At 39.9% G+C, this 20122-nt stretch overlaps 1 protein-coding gene across 1 annotated transcript in view; it reads left to right on the forward strand.

The window, feature by feature from the left end:
- The window catches only part of KCTD16 (potassium channel tetramerization domain containing 16), a 287611-nt gene extending 270413 nt beyond the window's left edge, over window positions 1-17198 (forward strand). Inside the window, exon 3 of the mRNA XM_065935603.1 lies at window positions 16744-17198. Within this exon, the coding sequence (XP_065791675.1) occupies window positions 16744-17198 (455 nt within the window). The remainder of the gene's footprint in view (window positions 1-16743) is intronic.
- Window positions 17199-20122: the final 2924 nt, after the last annotated feature.

Here is a 20122-nt window from a genome sequence, read left to right on the forward strand (position 1 = left end):
TGGCACATTTTCATATATTGATTGGCCATTTGTATACCTTTTTGAGGAAAAATAGTATCTATTCAGTTTCTCTGCCCATTTAAAAATGTTTGGTTGTTTTTAGTTTGTTTTTGCCTATTGAATTAAATGAGTTTTTGGTATTTTTTGGATTCATACCCAGGGATCAAAACTGCATCTCCTTCATCTCCTCCATTGGCAGGCAGAATCTTTACCACTGTGCTACCTGGGAAGCTCTATTATTTTTATATTAATGCCTTATTAGATATATGATTTGCAAATATTTTCTCCCACTATATGGGTTGGCTTTTCATCTTGGTGGTGGGTTGTTTTGCCATATAAGTTTTTTGCTTGATGTAATCTCAATTAATTTTTTGCTTTTATTGCTTGTACTTTTGGTTACACAACAAAAATAGTCTTTACAAAGACTAATTGTCAAGGTACTTTTATCCTATAATTTCTTCCAAGAGATTTATGGTTTCATATTTTATGTGTATTAATTTAATCCATTTTTATTTTGTGTAACCTCTATCAAAACCCCATGGCATTTTTTACAGAAATAGAAAAAAAAAATCTTAAAGTTTGTATGTAACCACAAAAGACTGTGAATAACCAAAGCAATCCTGATTAAAAAAAAAAAAGAAAAGCAAAAGTAAAAAAAAAAATAAATAAATAAGCTAACTAGAAACTACAAGCATCTTCACACTCCCCGAACTCAAATTATATTAAAGAGTGATAGTAATCAAAACAGTTTGATAGTATGGCACTTGCATAAAAATAGAGAGAAACCAGTAGAACAAAATCAAGAGCCCAAAAACAAACCTTCATATATGATCATCTAACATTTGACAAGGAAGCAAAAAAACAATAAGGAAAGGATAGTTTTGTCAATAAATGATGTTGAGAAAGCTTTATAACCATTTGTAGAAGAATGAAATTGGACCTTTATCTTACGTCACTCTTTTGATTGTCTCTTTAAAAAGCTCTTTCCCATCTATTTCCCAAATGTTAGCACTTGAGAGTGTGTTACTAAGGGTATAGTTATTAATGCAAAGGGAATAATATATTTAATAACCAGGTACTTAGCAATGTAGAATTCAAGTATCTCTCAATCTAATTTCCCCATAGTTATCACAGAGATCATAAAAATTTCCATTCCCTTTGACCTGAAAATCATTGCCTTTGTTGTTCAGTCACTAAGTTGCGTCCTACTCTTTGCGACACCATGGACTGCAGCATACTAGGATTCCCTGTTCTTCACTGCCTACCAGTTCATTTCTGTTCAGTCGCTCAGCCATGTCTGACTCCTTGCAACCACATGGACTGCACCACACCAGGTGCCCTGTCCATCACCAACTCCCGGAGTTTACTCAAACTCATGTCCATCGCATCAGTGATGCCATCAAGCCATCTCATCCTCTGTTGTCACCCTCTTCTCCTGCCTTCAATCTTTCCCAGCATCAGGGTCTTTTCCAATGAGTTAATTCTTCCCTTCAAGTGGGCAAAGAATTGGAGTTTCAGCTTCAGCATCAGTCCTTCCAATGAATATTCAGGACTTATTTCCTTTAGGATTGAATGGTTGGATCTCCTTGCAGTCCAAGGGACTCTCAAGAGTCTTCTCCAACACCACAGTTTGAAAACATCAATTCTTCAGCACTCAGCTTTCTTTATAGTACAACTCTTACATCAATACATAACTAATGGAAAAACATAGCTTTGACTAGATGGACCTTTGCTGGCAAAGTAATGTCTCTGCTTTCTAATATGCTGTCTAGGTTGGTCATAGCTTTTCTTCAAGGAGCAAGCGTCTTTTAATTGCACGGCTGCAGTCACCATCTGCAGTGATTTTGGAGCTCAAAAGGGTAAAATCTCTCAGTGTTTCTATTGTTTCCCCATCTATTTGCCATGAAGTGATGGGACCACATGCCATGATATTAGTTTTCTGAATGTTGAGTTTTAAGCTAACTTTTTCACTCTCCTCTTTCACTTTCATCAAGAGGCTCTTTAGTTCTTCACTTTCTGCCATAAGGGTGGTGGCATCTGTGTATCTGAGGTTATTGATATTTCTCTGAGCAATCTTGATTCCAGCTTGTGATTCATTCAGCCCAGTCTTTATCATGATGTGCTCTGCAATAAGCAGGGTGACAATATACAGCCTTGATGTACTCCTTTCCCGACTTGGAACCAGTCTGTTGTTCCATATCCACTTCTAACTTTGCTTCTTGACCTGCATACAGCTTTCTCTGGAGGCAGGTCAGATGGTCTGGTATTCCCATCTCTTTAAGAAGTTTCCACAGTTCGTTGTGATCCACATAGTCAAAGGTTTTGGCATAATCAATAAAGAAAAAGTAGATGTTTTTCTGGAACTCTCTTGCGTTTTCTATGACCCAGCGGATGAGGGCAATTTGATCTCTGGTTCCTCTGCCTTTTCTAAATATAGCTTGAACATCTGGAAGTTCATGGTTCACATACTTGGAGGATTTTGAGCATTACTTTGCTAGCGTGTGAGATCAGTGCAATTGTGTGGTGTCTGAACATTCTTTGGCATTGCCTTTCTCTGGGATTGGAATGAAAATTGACCTTTTCCAGTCCTGTGGCCACTGCTGAGTTTTCCAAATTTGCTGGCATATTGAGTGTAGCACTTTCACAGCATCATCTTTTTGGATTTGAAATAGCTCAGCTGGAATTCCATCACCTCCACTAGCTTTGTTCATAGTGATGCTTCCTAAGACATACTAGATTTCACATTCCAGGATGTCTGGCTCTAGGTGAGTAATCACACCATCATGGTTTTCTGGGTCATGAAGATCATTTTTGTACCATTCTTCTGTGTATTTTTGCCACCTCTTCTTTAATACCTTCTGCTTCCGTTAGGTCTGTACCAGTTCTGTCCTTTATTGTGTTCATCTTTGCATGATATATTCCCTTGAACATTAGAACTGTATTAGAAATGTATCTCTAATTTTCTTGAAGAGATCTCTAGTCTTTCCCATTCTATTGTTTTCCTCTATTTCTTTGCACTGCTCACTAAGGAAGGCTTTCTTATCTCTCCTTGCTGTTCTTTGGAACTCTGCACTCTAATGGGTATATCTTTCCTTTTCTCCTTTGTCTTTAGCTTCTCTTCTTTTCATAGTTGTTTGTAAGGCCTCCTCAGACAACCATTTTGCCTTTTTGCATTTCTTTTTTGGGGGGATGGTCTTGATCACTGCCTCCTGTACAATGTCACAAACCTCCATCCGTAGTTCTTCAGGACTCTGTCTATCAGATCTAATCCTTGAATCTGTCACTTCCACTGTATAATCGTAAGGGATTTGATTTAGGTCATACCTGAATGGTCTAGTGGTTTTCCTTACTTTTTTCAATTTAAGTCTGAATTTGGGAATAAGGAGTTCATGATCTGAGCCACAGTCAGCTCCTGGTCTTGTTTTTGCTGACTGTATAGAACTTCTCCCTCTTTGGTTGCAAAGACTATAATCAGTCTGATTTTGGTATTGACCATCTGATGATGTCCTTGTGTAGAATCTTCTCTTGTGTTGTTGGAAGAAGGTATTTGCTGTGACCAGTATATAGCACTGCTGTTGGAAGAGGGTGTTTCCTACGACCAGTGTCTCTCAGAGTTTCTCAAATTGACTTCCATTGAGTCAATGTTGCTGTCTCACCATCTCATTCTCTGCTGTCTTCTTTTCTTTTTGCCTTCAATCTTTCCTAGCATCAGGGTCTTTTCCAATGAACCTGCTCTTCACATCAGGTGGCCAAAGTATTGGAGTTTCAGCATCAGTCCTTCTAATAAATATTCAGGGTTATTTCCTTTAGAATTGACTGATTGGATTTCCTTGCAGTCCAAGGGACTCTCAAGTGTTTTCTCCAGAACCACAATTCAAAAGCATCAATTCTTCAGTGCTCAGCCTTCTATATGGTCCAATTCTCACATCTGTGCATGACTACTGGAAAAACCATAGCTCTGACCATACAGACCATTATCGGCAAAGTGATGTCTACTTTTTAATACACTATCTAGATTTGTGATGGTTTTCCTTTCAAGGAACAAACGTCTTTTAATTTCAAGGCTGCAGTCTCCATCTGCAGTGATTTTGGAGCCCAAGAAAATAAAATGTTACTGCTTCCACTTTCCCCCTCTTCTATTTGCCATAAAGTGATGGGACTGGGTGCCATGATCTTAGTTTTTTGAATGTTGAATTTCAGGCCAGCTTTTTCAGTCTCCTCTCTCACCTTCATCAGGGGGCTCTTTAGTTCCTCTTTGCTTTCTGCCTTTAGAGTGGTATCATCTAAATATCTGAGGTTGTTGATATTTCTCCCAGCAATCTTGATTCCGGCTTGTGATTCATTCCGCCCAGCATTTCACATGATGTACTCTGCATAGAAATTAAAGAAACAAGGTGACAATAATGTCACCCTGGAAATTATTAGTGCTCGTTTAGGTAGCACTCCATTGTGTTCATTGCTTATTGGCTGCATCTGTCAAACCACTTGACTATCTAAGTGAATTAACCATAAAAGTAATGGTGGGCTCCACAATGAAAGATTTTTCTCCCTAAAAGAAGGGTGAGAAATCTTTGAAGTTGTGCATTTAAGTGTAATGAAAATGATTTAACAAATAGGCAAATCATATATACAGGAATAATAGTGAACTATCATCACAGTGCACAGTTTAACCCTCCTTTTAGGAATTTTTGTTGCCTTTAGAATCACTGCAGGTCACCTATGACAACCCTAGCTTCAGAGCAAAGAGGAGGAAAAGCTCTCTATGAATCAATATGTTCATCAGCAGTGCTTTCCTAAGTATTATCAATTATGCAAATAAGTCAATATTTTGTTTGATAACCCATGAGAATAGAAAGTAGAATTATTGGAAAAGTAATATGGAAATGGGCTTTGGGCAGACTGTCTATTGAAAGAAAAGCAGGAAAAAAACCACATAGGTTACCTATGAAAGTATCTTTATTGAAATTGCCTTTTAAATATTTTACAACTGTGATTGGTATGAACACTATCAATTTGGGTATCAAAGTAGTTATCTTTTAAAATTTTTTTCCAATGGGTATTAAATATATTCTAGGCACTGTGATCATGCTGGAGACAAATATCATTTAATTCTCATCATCCTACCACGGCAGTATTGGTATTTCCAACATTTTCAGATGAAAAAAACTTAGAGCCAACAGTAGAATTGTGCCCTATTCCTGTTTCTTTGACTTTCAATCCCAGTTTCTGAACCACTATGCTTTCCTACCTACCTCATTATGGAAATTCTGGGATCAGATTATGTTCATCTGCATCACACCTCTTCTTTTAAAGACTGTATTTTAGCTGCTTAACCTCTCTGTTTCTCAGTTCACTTTTCTGTAAAATGTGAATGACAGTAGAGCCCACTTCATAGGAATGCTGTGAATCTCTAATGAGATTCTGTAGGCAAAGTGCAAAACAGCACCTGGTATGTAGTAAACATTCAATTTAACGTTGTCTAATTTTATTACATGATAGGAACATAGGCTGTGGCTATCTGGGAAAATCCCAGGTTAAACCACCTTTGTTTCATTTTGAATTCCTACTTAAAAGAAGAGTAATTAATCAGTGGCCAGTTGGCAGAGATATGTGTTTAGGCAGAGCCTCTAAACTCTATAAATCTTTTTTTCTCCATTATCATCTGAAGATAGGCTGGTGAGAATAAGATGCTCTTTTCATGTTATAAAAAGTGAAAGGGCAACTCCATTTCCTTTCACTGGTCTTCTTTTGGAACTTGGAGTGAATGGAATGGTTGGATCTCTGCCCAAGAAGCTCCTTTTTCAAAAAGACATCATTTCACTGAAGCATCATGATATACTGATGAAACAGGCCTTGGCCTTGGAGTCAAATCTGCCAAATATCAATCCTTGGTTTCATCTTTTATTAGCTTTGGGACTCATGGGCAAATTAGTCAACAGTTATGAAATCTAGTGTCCTCATCAACCAAAAAGGAATCATACTTACCGTAGAGCAATGGTTCTCAGCTGGAGGTGATTTTAGTTGTGTTGAGTGAGGAGTGGAGGTGCTACTGATAACTAGTGGGGAGAGGCCAGGGATGCTCTGCACATCTTACAATGTAAGAGACAGCACCTGCAACAGAGAATCATCCAGCCCAAATATCCGTAGTACCCAGTTGGAGAAACTCTTCTTGGTGGTGTTGCTAACATAAAATACAAATGTTTGTAAAGCACTTGGCCCCACACCTGACATGTGGTCAGAGCTCACAGTTCATGAATGTCATTTGCCAGGAGTGACTCACTATTGTGAGTTCCCAGCTTCCTCTGTCAGGTGCAAGCATTGTGCTAAACCTACTCACACGGAGGTGTCAGACTCAGCTTCCATCAAGGGTGTGTGCAGTTTAAAAGCAGACCGTTTAGATGCTGATTCTGAGTAAACCTGTATGATGAATCTCAGCCTGCCTGGAACTGGGGAAGTTTGGTCCCCGCCCATCTCCTCTCACCCCCAGGAAGGTGGGAATTCGGCATTATGATTCCCTAACTCTCCTCACTGGTAGTGAGGGCTCAAAGAGGTGATGCGAGTAAAGTGCCCTGCCCTGTCTACAGCATAGGTAGGTGCCAGCGGAGGTCAGTGTCATCATCACTCAATGTCTGTCTGTCCGTCTATCTCTGTCTCTCTTAGACATGTGGTCATGTTAGAGGAATCTGCTTTCTTCAAGCTGCTCTGTTAGTATGTTAGTCTTCACTGTACTTAGTAATGGACTCTTCCTGAGAGCTTTTCTTTCCTATTTGATGGACTGTTCAGAAATGAAAACCTCTCTACTTGGGTCTGACTTTGCCTCCATAACTCCGCACCCTTCCAGCTGTTTCCCTGGCAGGGTTCCAGACAGGGCTCAGGAGCTGGGGCCTGACACCATAGTTAGGCATCTTTCTCTCTCCTCATTGTAAAACAAGGGTGCTCAGTGGCCTCTAAGCAGGTCCCTTCTAGGTCTTCTGCTCTATGATTCTGTCCAGACCTGTGCATAGTGAGTTTTGAACCACATCCCAGGTGACCTTTTCATGGCTGTGTTTCTCACCATCCGAAGTTTTCTGGTTAACTCCAACTTAAAATTTCTAAGACAGCAGTCCCCAACCTTTTTGGCGCCAGGGATCAATTTCATGGAAGACAGTTTTTCCATGGACCAGGGGTGAGGGAGTAATGGTTTGGGGATAATTCCAGTGCATTACATTTATTGCGCATTGTTTCTATTATTATTACATCAGCTCCACCTCAGATCATCAGGCATTAGATCCTGGAGCCTAGCATCCCCTGTTCTACAGTTCTTTTATTTTATCTATGATTTTTGAAAAATTCCCAGGACACTCTGGCTCTTGAAAAGCTGCTCTGGGTTAATTTGACTATTTTTTCTTTTACCAGGAGAATCAACAGAAATTTATGCCTGCATTTACCAGTAAGCCATAGATTGTTGTGTTTTGATTTCCGCACTTTGAGGAGGTATTATATATTGGTTGGTTGTTGAAAATATATTAAGCAGTATTAGTAAATATGAAATCTTAATTAACTGGCAAAGTGTTTTTTTCCTGTGCTAATTAAATGCATACTTCAAACACTGTTGACTGCTAGCGGGGCAACCCGGGTAGCAGAAGACTTATGGAGGGGGGTGACATATCAGAAAGGGACCAGAACTCTTCATCCTTCACTTAGTTATTTTCAGTTTTCTCCAGTGAACTTGAGAAAGGGAGATGAGATTTTTAATATAGATAAACTGATTTAAAAAACCTACAAAAACCTGGACTTTCAAGTTGTTTGGTCAGATTACTTAAAGTACTTAAACTTAAGTACTTAAACTTAAGTTGATTACTTAAATTACTTAAAGTTGATTACTTAAAGTACTTCAGTACTTAAAGTTACTGAAGAGTTGGAATCACTGGGATTATTATGTCTTAAAGTCCACAATTTTAATCTTTTTGCTCTGTTGGTATTTTTAAATATCTTTAGTAGATATTGAATAACGTATCCACCAAAAAGAGCAGAGACTTTGTACTAAAAGAGATCTGTATTTGAATTCTTAATTTGCCACTTGTAAACTCTAACTTTGGATGGGATAATTAACCACTTTGAGCTACAGTGTCCTCTTCCATACAAAGGAAAGAGAATCACATCCACCTAGGAGAGCTACTGTGAAGATTAGATTATGTGAAGTGCTAAGCACAATACTAGGCTCATGGGGGTCCTCAGTAAATGATATCTACTATTATGTTAAGTTTCTGGTTTTGGAGGGACAGATATTGTCATTCACTGTGGGAATAATTATGTACAACAGGAGGCAGCATTGTCTTAGTATGTTTCTTGACAGTGTTAGTCAAATTTGTAGGACTAGTGTAGCAAAAGGGCTGTGAGTCCAGAGAAGAAATGGGTAACTTACAAAGTAGCTTAGAAAGTAGTTGTACTTGCACCCTAGAGTAATATTAGTGCTAGAATGGTACAAGTGTTCGGTTAGTTCAATCACTCGGTCGTGTCCAACTCTATGCAATCCCATGGACTGCAGCATGCCAGGCTTCCCTGTCCATCACCAACTCCCTGAGCCTACTCAAACTCATGTCCATTGTGTCAGTGATGCCATCCAACCATATCATTCTCTGTCATCCCCTTCTCCTCCCACCTTCAATCTTCCCATCATCAGCATCTTTTCTAATGAGTTAGTTCTTCACATCAGGTGGCCAGAGTATTGGAGTCCTTCCAATGAATGTTTAGGACTGATCTCCTTTAGGATGGACTGGTTGGATCTCCTTGCAGTCCAAGGGACTCTCAAGTGTCTTCTCCAACACCACAGTTTGAAAGCATCAATTCTTTGGCTCTCAGCTTTCTTTATAGTCCAACTCTCACATCTATACATGACTACTGGAAAAACTATAGCTTTGACTAGACAAACTCAGGGGATGACAAATGTAAACTAGACAGATATTGAGTGTGATTACATGAGTTTGATCAAGTGTTCAAGACTCTTATTGTAAGTAATGCAAAATTAACTCTGCTAGATTAAGCCAAAAGAGAATTTCTTGGCTTATAAAATTATAGGAATGAGGCCAGTGTGTGATACTGCTAGATGTTGGGCTCTGTCTCCTGACCGTTTCTTAACTTTGGCTGTTTGCTTGGCTTCTTCATGCATGAACTCCCCTCCAGCTGGTAAGGAAGATGGCCAGTGAACTCGCATCCTCCCAGTCTGGCACATCCCAAATCACTAGGGATAGTACTTATAAGTTCCCACAGAATGGTCCCAGTGGGGACTCTGATTCATTCAGCTTGGCTCATATAACCATGCTGGAATCACCCACTACAATTGGGAGATGGCTGTTTCACAGAGGGTCCATTTATCCTCCCCTTGCAGCTAGACACGGCAGCATGTTTGACAGTTCCTTTAGGATGGAATAGTGAAGGGAAGTTCCCAAAAGGAAAGGATGGATGTTTTTACTGGAAAGGGGAAGCATACAAATCCTGTAATAATTTCATGTACGTTTCATTCTAACAGATAAAATACTCTGAGATACGGATTGAGAGGAGTTGTAGTGAAACTTATTATTCAGGGGAAATGGTCAAGTTTGTGAAAACTGGTGAAGAAAAATATAAAAGTAAGTAGCCAGGATGAAGAGGACACCATGGGAAAAGAGATCAGATGGGCCATCGCACTCTCTAGGAAATAGGCAAATAAGGACTTTGGGGACAGGAGTAATTCAGTAGAGTCTTAGCTGAAAAATGCTGAGACTAAGAGGAAGAAATACAATAAAGGGAAAGAAAACAAGAACCTGGGAAAATGTGAAATAAGTGTGTCATCAAGGAACACTTGAAAGAGCAAGGCAGTCAGCCAGAAAGTTAAAGTTCAGGACTAAAGCTTATACACATCACTGCATTGCTTTATTCAGAGAGAAAGCTCACAGGTGAAAAACCTGAGCTAGGCGGTTGTTTCAGCATCACCAAAGTGGAAAATTATGTGATTAGAGACCATAGCCGAGTAGTTAAGAAAGTTTTTACTGAAGTTGTTTAATGCCTTTAGGGATTTTTTGGATATTAATAAATAAGTATGAGTGATGATCAATTAGAAAATATATGTTCTGGATTTTGCCATTAATCTCTGTTGATCAGCCTATTTTATGCTTTGTTACATGTATATAAATGTCTAGTGAAATGACTAAATTTTTCCATCTTGCATGTCATATTTTTCTATTTTTTGTGTGTGTGTGGTAGAAGGTTTACTGCTTCTCACAAATACTCTAAACCATACACCTCATCCATTTCCTCTCCTGTTCATTTTCATGCAGGTATTTTTTGAGCATCTACTGCCGTGAAAGCCCAGCGTGTATGTGCCCTGGAGTATGCATTAGACTTCAAAAGGGAACAAAGCCAGGCTTTAAAACACAGGAAAATTGACATTAATCCAACCTAAGAACACATCCATAGTTACATATCGTGGTGGATATGAAGGAAACAGGCTGGAAGTTGGGACTGGTTTAAATTGGGTTGGAGGATGGATAGGTAAGGTGCTCTGAGAAAGGGATGGTCAAAAAAGAGCTTAACAGGTGAATATCAGGAAAATAAGTTGCGATGGATGAGCACATGCAAAACCCTTAGTAATGCATAACAAGGGCAGCTGGGGGCTGAATGGCAGTGATGGTCCTTCACTTCCATTCCCTAACTCCTCCATCTGCACTCATGGTCCAGCAGGTCGAGAGCTGTGTCTGTCTTTTCTGTTGAATCCCTGGAGGGGTCAGTGTCCTGTTATTTAGCTGTTGTCTCAGGGCTTCAAACCCACCCCTCTCTGCTGTGCTGAGGTTGTGATTCAGCTCACCACTCTTTTCATGGGCTCAGCTGGCTTCTTGTTAGGTTCTGTCCATAGGGAACATAGAGGAAGACTGTTAACACAGCAGGAGAAGCACCCCTTGCCTGCTTCCTGCTCATCAATCCAGCTTGTATTTCCCCCAGAAGGAGTTGGTTCTAGTTCTCAACTTTGTTGTTGTTGTTGTTTTTCTTTAATCTCAGAGCCAGGCCCCTTCAGATACCATGACCAGCAGCAGGGAGGATGCCCTCCTCATATGCCTGGGTCCCGCCTCCCACAGGATGCCTGTTGCCCATATCTCAGTTCTAGTGACCCTATCTCTTTTATTTGTCTCCTTGGTCCTAAGGGTGGTAGCTGCCTCTTGCAGTCACTATCTTTGGCCCTTTCAACATCTGTTTAACCAATTCCTTATATTAAATTCTCCCTTTTAGGATAACAGGTGGAACATCTGTTTTCCTGATTGGCCCTGACAGATGCATGGATGGTTTCACTATCTGCTCTTTCCCAGACTTACCTCATCTTAATGAGGGTCCCCAGCTGGGTCCCTCCAAGGCCAAATGTCCAAGTGCAGAAAAGGTCAACCACAAGCAAGAAATGAGGATTGTCAATCTGGAAGATGTATTTTTCCCAGGTGCTTGCATGGTCTGTCTATTCCCAATCTCCACTGTGCAATATCTTTTCCAAGGTTAGCAGAATTATAAAAACATCAGTTTGGGCATTATTGACTTTTCAACCGGGATACCGAGAAAGTGTTTCAGCAGCCTCAATAAATTAAATCTGGCCACCTAGCTCCCAGACTGGCAGGCTCCTACATCATTGACAGAGAAGACAGGGAGAAGCAGTTTTCCCAGCTGTTGCTGTAAATGATGAGCATTGTGTTCACAACCATTAGCAGGTGGAGGATTTGAAGTGTTGGTAGATTGCAGAGCTGCCTCTTTTAAAAATGCATAAGCACTTTGTGAGTTTGCTAAGTTGTGATTCACTCAGCTTGGTTTGAATTTTTCATCGAGGAGAAAGATTCTGTAGCCTTTCCTCTTTTATTCCTTCTTTGTCAGTAAGGACTCAGGGCTATAGTGGAGAGGGACTAAGTCCACTCATTTAATTTTCTTGATTGGTTCTCAATTTGTCCAAGTTGTAAACTGCTGGAAGATTTAGTGTTTAAGGATTCACAGCTATTGAGTTTCCTGCTCCTCCCATTTAATCCCAACTACAAACACCTCTGGGCTCTGGGTTTAAATTTATTTGATGTGTCCTAGCGTAAATTTTTATCCTGGAAGTTCCATCCATTTGTGAAATTCTAAGCACTGCACTGTAAAGGAAACTTCTTTCCAAAATTATCCCCTGGTCTCATAGTATGTGCCAGACACTGTAAGTGCTAATGGTTACTCTCCACTCCCAAACAAAATCAGACATTATGAAATGCTCAGTGTACATTTTCCTGAAGAGTCCAGTTATAGCATTAGTGTTCTTTCTAACATGATGCTCCAGCCAGACTGAAGAATTGGTTGTATAGCATGCTAGCAGTAACATAATCATCATATCTAACAAGCTTCTGATTTGTTTTGTTTATGTGGATCAGTTTCTGGCTTCTAGCAGAATAAATGTGTACACTGGTCAAAGTATGGATTGGGTGCCACAAACCATGAAACGCTTTTATCTTAATTATCTCATTTAATTTTCCTAAAACCCTTATGAGGAAGATGCTATTACTAACCTTATTTTTCAGAAGAGGAAACTAAGGCTCAGAGAGGTAAAGTAGTTGATCCAAGCTGACATATTGCAGAGCCTGACTCTGGAGCCTGCAATCTATCTACTGTGTTATCAATTTGTTATAATTCAACACATGTGTTTGACTCATTCATTTAACCATCAAACATTTATCAAGCCTCTATTATGTGCCTGGCAGCAAAAATGATGTCCAACAAATTCAGCAGTGGTTTATTTAAAGATAAGGAAGCGCTATTAGGCTCTTTGACCAGAAACTAGTTAATACACCCCCAAAAGGCTGCAGATATTTTGTTGTTTTAATATCAACAAATGAGACTTTTATGGGAATGAAATGATTTTCTCCCTATATCTGACTAATCAATTGTAACCTATTTCTCCTCAAATGGAGAGAATTATTCCAGCCAGTATTGAAACCTCAGCAAATTGGGAGCAAAAGTATGTTGTAATTTGAAATACCAAGATATTTAGTAGATCATAATTTGCTATAATGGGGAGGATTCTAGAATACCTTGAGTTACAGAATTGACCTTTCACAGATCCTTTTACTCTTTCCAGAACAGGTAAGCTTATGTCAGTGGAACTGCAAGGGTGAAAGGGTTTTCTGTGTTCTGGTTTAAATCCTCTGTCTGCTGTGGTTAAATTCTTGGGAAGGGGGTAAGCAAAAGAAAAAAGAAACAACATGGTTCTCTTCTCACATCTGATTATTTTTCAGATTTTATAATGACCCTTCAGATTATACTTCTAACTGGACTGTATTAATACCATCTTCTTCCTTGATTTCAAACTAATATATAGACTTCAGAAGCCATCTTATGAATTACCTTTCCAAAGTAGTAAAACATTCAGATGTGCTCATAAAATATTGAAACATGTGGCAGTATAATGGGCTCCACTAAAATTAATCTGTTTAATTTCCCTTTAATAGTGATAGTGCCTAGACTTAGTGGAAAGTAATACTTCTCTTTGCCTGGAAGCTGGTGGATCCCAACTGACATTTAAATCCATGATGATCCCAGCAGTTCAGGGCAGAAATAATGCATCAGTGCCAGGGTCTTGGCTTGGACAGGTCATGGAGGGCTGTGTGCAGTTTTCCATATGAGCACCCAGGACTCATTCACATGTTGGTGTTTGTGTTGTTAAACTGCCCTTCAGAAAAGAAGCCTCAGGTTCCCCTCCAAGTTCATTGGATAGAAAGACTTTCAGGGGAAGGTAACTCTTGGACAGAGAAATACAGGCCTGTTCTATTTTTTTTTTTTTTTTTTTTTTGATGTGGACCATTTTAAAAATATTTATTGAATTTGTTACAATAGTATTTCTGTTTTGTGTTTTAGTCTTTTGGCCACAAGGCACATGGGAGCTTAGCTCCCCGACCAGGGATCAAACCTGCACCCCTGCATTGGATGATCAAGTCTTAATCATTGGGCCATCAGACATGTCCCCCAGGCTCGTATTTCTACTGATTTAGGAGGGTTTATGGCCAAAATATTTTGTCATCTTGTTTTAAGGTTATAGGCAGGTGTGTTCCAACATATCTTTTTCTTCTCTTTTCTGTCTTTGTCCTATTCCTTTTCCTTCTTCTTTTAAAGCTTTGTTCAGTTTCTGAATTTTGCTCAAGAAAGATCAAACTAGATCAGCCCTGGGTTGGTGTTACTTTTCCTTGACCCAACTCATTGGAGCCATTTCTCCATGGAATCATATTAGTATAGGGATAGCCAGGTTTGGAGAGGCAGAGGCAAATTCTACCTTCTGAAGGAGAAAAAAACCTCCTCAGAATCGGGGCTGGCAGACAGAAACCATTTTCTATGGCTGATACTTTCAGTCACCAGCTGGCACATATTGAATAGTTTCTCTGTTGCGTGGAAGATATTTATTTGTAATAGCCTGTGATAACTAGGCCATTACTGCTGTGGTGATTCCTTCTGGCTAATTGGATTGTTGCATTTTATTTAATGGGTATATAAATACAATGAATATTCAGTCACATTTGAGAAGTAGTACAGAAGAGCGAATATATATTAGAGATCCTTTTGGCATTGTGATTTATAGGGACTTTCTTTTTTACCATCTCTGAGGAAAAATGTATAACTTGTTATAAATATTTAAATGGTTTAGATATGTCGAGGGCAGACATTGTAAGAGATGACAGGATATAACCTTCCTAATAGTTTCCATCCTAAGGTTCCTCTACTTTGACCACATTAGAAATGATAACAAAGTGGGATCTTATTATCATGTGACTCATTATTTATGAGAATAAGATATAGTGCAAATCGAAACTGGATCCCTTTTAAAACATATAAATGTACCACATTATCTTTGCCCTTAATATTAGCATCATAAAGTGGATTGATCTCCCTTTAACTTTTTCATGGCATGAGTGCAATGAATATATGAAGTGCCCAGTGTATAACATCTGATCAGTAAACAGTATTAGGTTTATGACTCCAAGAAGACTCTGGCTATGCAGAGAGTGGAAGGCTTGGAGCAGTGACTTATGCTCAGGAAATTGTTTTGTGCGGTGACTCTGGATTTCCTAGTTTAGGGAGCCACCAATTGAGTATCTAAAAAATGGCTCTGCTCCAAATAGCTGAATGTACTGCTATGAATCAAGACTCAGGGAAACAGGGAGAGAGGAATTCACACTGGCTTAAATATAATGTAGTGGATTGTATAAGTGAAACCTCATTGAAAGAACTAACTTCAGGTATGGCTGGATCAAGGTATTTCAGAATTATTATTAGGATAAAAATAAATATTGAATTATTTAATTTCTATACTCTTACTGGAGCCTTTTCTGGTATGACAACAATGAACTCTTCACTGCATCTACCTCAGGGTGCTCATGGTATAATAGCTGAGATGCCTAAGGTAGAAAATAACTATAACAAAATGTGATATGTGTAATAATAGAGGCACTTACAAGGGAAGATCATAACTCAGAGAAAAAATTGACAACTATTTCTGAGGATAGGTGAACCAGGACTTCAGAGAGAAATGATACTCTGAAAACTGTTTTGAAAGAGAAGCATGAATTTTATGGACAGATTAGTTATAGTATTTTGGAGACCTGTTTCCAAATCCCAGCTCTGCCATTTACAAATTGTACAGCTTTGTACAAACTATGGCAAATTTCTTTTTGGGGAGCTGCACCTAGGTCTTTGTTGCTGTGCAAGGGCTTATTCTAGTTGCCAGGAGCAGGGGCTACTCTCTAGTTATGGTCTGTGGGCTTCTCATCGCAGTGGCTTCTCTGAGTGCAGAGCACAGGCTGTAGGGTGCATGGGCTTCAGCAGTTGTGACACATGGCTTAGTTACCCCACCACAGTGTGGAATCTTGGAGTAGGGATCGAACCTGTGTCCCTTGCATTGGCAGGCAGATTCTTAACCACTGGGCCACTGGGGAAGTCCTAGAGCAAGTTTCTAAAATTCTAAAGTCTTTAGTTTCTTTATGTGGAAACTGGGGATGGAGATACTTATGTCTTAGAATTGTCATGAGGGTCTAGTATGTTAATGGGTGCGAAGAACTTACATGTGGTCTTATACAAAGTAAGCTCTCCCTGACTGGTAGCTGTCATTCCACTCTTCTAGAATCTCCCTGTTTACCTGACTGCATTAACATGGGGCATAGGATTAGGGCTTAACATCAGCCACGGTAAAGTCAGTTAGCATATATTGAGTGCTTATTGTGTGCCTCACATTGCATTAAAATTTCGTTTTTGTTGTTGTTTGTTGTTCAGTCGCTCAATCATGTCCAGCTCTTTGCAACCCCATGAACTGCCACATTCCAGGCTTCCCTGTCCTTCACTATCTCCTGGAGAATTTCACTCGCCTTATCTAATTCCACCCTCAACTCTTGAGAGTAGGGAAATTATTATCGTCCTCTCACAGATGAGGAAACTGAAGCTTTAAGAGTTAAATGGTCTGCCAAGGTAACAAAGTTAGTGATGACACTGTGCAGCTGAGTAACTATCGACTCCATGGACTGATGCATTAGAATGTATTTCCCCTTATGCAACTTACCCTTATTAACTTCCTTCCCTCAGTGAACTTGGCTGCTGGGTACTCCTGTTGCAACCCATTCTGTGTGCTGTCCTGCTTCTTCTAAAGACATGGCTGTGGAAGCTTGTCTGTGTGTGTTGATATGCAGTGCTCCTACTCCAAGCTGAGCTGCCTGACATTCACTCCTTGGGTCCTGTGCTTCTTTGCAGGTGAGCCTTCCAGGTGGTCATCGTCGCACTGTGATTGCTGCTGCAAGAACGGTAAGGGTGACAAAGAGGGAGAGAGTGGCACCTCCTGCAACGACCTCTCCACCTCCAGCTGCGACAGCCAGTCTGAGGCCAGCTCTCCCCAGGAGACAGTCATCTGTGGGCCCGTGACACGCCAGACCAACATCCAGACTCTGGACCGTCCCATCAAGAAGGGCCCCGTCCAGCTGATCCAGCAGTCAGAGATGCGACGGAAAAGTGACCTGCTCCGGACTCTGACTTCCGGCTCCAGGGAGTCGAACATGAGTAGCAAAAAAAAAGCTGTTAAGGAAAAGCTGTCAATTGAGGAAGAGCTGGAGAAATGCATCCAGGATTTCCTAAAGATCAAAATTCCAGATAGGTTCCCAGAGAGAAAACACCCTTGGCAATCTGAACTTTTACGGAAGTATCATCTATAGGGGTGGGTGGGGGGTTGGGGTGGGAGAAAAAATAGCGTGTCACCGTTTTGAAATAAACCTCCTGAAAGAAATCCATATTTGAAAAGAGAAAACAACTAACAATACACATTTGTTAGAACACAATAGCCCATTGATCTACTACTGCCTATTTACCTAGTTCACCTTAACATGTCAATCCACAGGGTAGATTTCTTTCCAGATGTGGAAGTATAAGAAATTCTCTCTCTCTCTCTCTTTTTTTGGTTCTTTGTCTGTTTGTTAACTTGGTCCCATGTGCTGAGTATCTTGTCTATAGATGAGAGCCAGCAACGTAAGAACAGCTGAGAGGCCTTGGGAATCATTTATCCCAAACTGGGTTTTTCCTCTCTTCTTCTACCTCCCTCCGTTGAATGAAAATTATGGTAGCGATCTGGCCCAATGCCATAGGTTTGGATTTTTAAATTTTCCTTTTTCCTTTTGTTCCTGGGGTGATGGGGGGAAAGTGGCAGATTTATATGACTTTTCACTCAAATTGATTATGTGCCAGTTTATATTGACTCCGTATGCATGAGTATTTGTGCAACAGAAGCACAACAAGTATGTATATACACACAGAGCACGTGGCCCCAGGGCCTGGGCCTCGACGGGGTTGCTCCTGCCCCCGCAGCGCCCTCTTAGAGTCCTTCAGCCACAGGAGCCTCTGCTTTTTTCTTAAAACCCTTCTGGGAAGATTTCTGAGCCTCTCGGCATCATTTCCTTACATCTAGTAACCCCCATCATCAGCAAATTGTCTTCCTTATTTGGAAATGAACACCCTCAGGCTCCATTTTACTGCACTGCTCTCTCTCAGCCCTAGGAGAAGGTGAGAAGAGCTAGTCACACGTTCTTAGTATTTTAAAAAACCCAAACATCCGTATCCACAAAAATTCCTGCAAAATGACCCCAATTCAGCCTTCTCTACCCTGAGCTGAATTACCTTTCTTCTCTCAATGTTTCTGCCCATGTTTTAATGGTGTGACCTTTCCACGTACTCCACGTTAAGTTCTCTGCATTCCTGTATAGTTGTGGCAGTAAGAAGAGCACACAGTACTTAAATAAGGGTCCAGACTTTTGTTTTAAGGGGAAGTTGTATTTCACACATCCCCGAATAATTTCTCATAACTTTTTAAAACTACAGTGCTTCACTGTTACTTCCTTGGAGCCAGTTTTTTTTTGCCTCTGGAATCTGCGCTTTGGCTGTGTCCATACTAGAATTTGGCTCTCACTTCTCTGATGTCTTTGAACAACCCAACTAGATAACTGAAGCTCTGAAATTAAGAGTTGGGCTTTCTAAACGGTCTTCCTTGTTTACATCCTTGACCTGTATGGACACAACCAAAAAGAAACTATTAATAGCCATCCATCCATGTGACTCTGTATTTTATTAATGTACTCATAGTTTTTTTCATAGATTTGTGGTAAATGAAGACTAACGGGCAAGATTTGACTTTCAGCATTCCTCATGCATTTCAGTGGGAACTGAAAAAAATATTTTTTTTCCATCCTTAATTATGTGCCAAGAACTCCTATTTTTTTTTTTTTTAATTGTGTGTGTGTGGTTATGTGTATATGTACCACAGGTAATAAAGGCAACTGGATGATGTCTATGGGAGGGAGACATAGTGACCCATTGCTTCCCATTGAAATCTTTCATTGATGCATATTATTATGTAAGAGGTGTATCTCGTTACTTGTTATTAGGGCTCATTAACATATGGATAGCTTTTTGAATTTTTGTTAATTCTTACCTTCACACCTGGGCAACAGACCCAGCCAATGTTTTCTTGTCCTGATGGTTCAAATGGACTTAATAATTTTGCTGAAATGAAAAAAGAAAGATCATTTTGGGAGTTGTGTTGTAAGACAATTATATTTATGAATTTAAGTGCTGTTTTTTCATACATTAGTGTATCAGCAGACACTTGATCTTAACTACAACATAGCTTTGTACAGTCTACCAATATGTCTTTACTGTTTTCAGTGTTTCTTTATACCATTTCATATTGGTCATATTGGTAATAGAAGATTCTGCAAAGGATCATAGAACTTAATGGGTCAAGAAGTTGAATTTGGTGAAAATATCCCCAAACTCACTTTGCCCAAATGATTCTTATGGTCCTATTGAAAGTTCTGTCAAAGAGTTGGGGGTCTAACTAAAATGACCAGGGTCCCAACTTTCTTAAATTTCAGACCTGATTGTAATGGCTTCAAGATAGAAACACACTAGTAAGAAGTGGAGAACTAGTAAGATGGCCATCAACTCACTATTCCTACTATGTATGTACTTTAAATAGGAAATGAAACATTGCAAAGAAAATGTTAATGGCATTTCTCTGTTCTTTGACCTGTCATTTTTTTTTTTTTTTTTTTTTCTGTTTAGGCTGTCTTTATACCCCCAGAAAACAAAACCAGTGGTGGCAAGTCTGTTTAAAGTAATAATAACATTTTTAATCGGGGTCAGCTCAAACCAAATAGTTCACATAGCTGAAACAGCAACAGAGTGTTCATTTGTGTGGTTGTTGGTATGGAAATAACAGGTAAAGTTAGTCATTCAGTCGTGTCCAACTCTTTGTGACCCCATGGACTGTAGCCCACCAGGCGCCTTTGTCCATGGAATTTTCCAGGCAAGAATACTGGAGTGGGTGCCCATTCCTTTCTCCAGGGGATCTTCCCAACCCAGGGATTGAACCCGGGTCTCCTGCATTGCAGGCAGATTTGTAGACCTGGTCAGTAAAAGTCTCTGCAGAGGCACCAGGTCCGTGCACATCTTCAGTCCTAGTTCAAGTGGAATTGGAGTGAGGGCTATGTGGCCTACAACACTGGAAATGAATTCTGGGTAAATGAATTAGAAGATTAAATGCTATAGTGGCCCTGCACCATGTATCATATTCATTTCCTCAAACTTA

Source organism: Muntiacus reevesi, chromosome 1, assembly GCF_963930625.1.
Source record: "Muntiacus reevesi chromosome 1, mMunRee1.1, whole genome shotgun sequence".
Classification (NCBI taxonomy): Eukaryota; Metazoa; Chordata; class Mammalia; order Artiodactyla; family Cervidae; genus Muntiacus; species Muntiacus reevesi.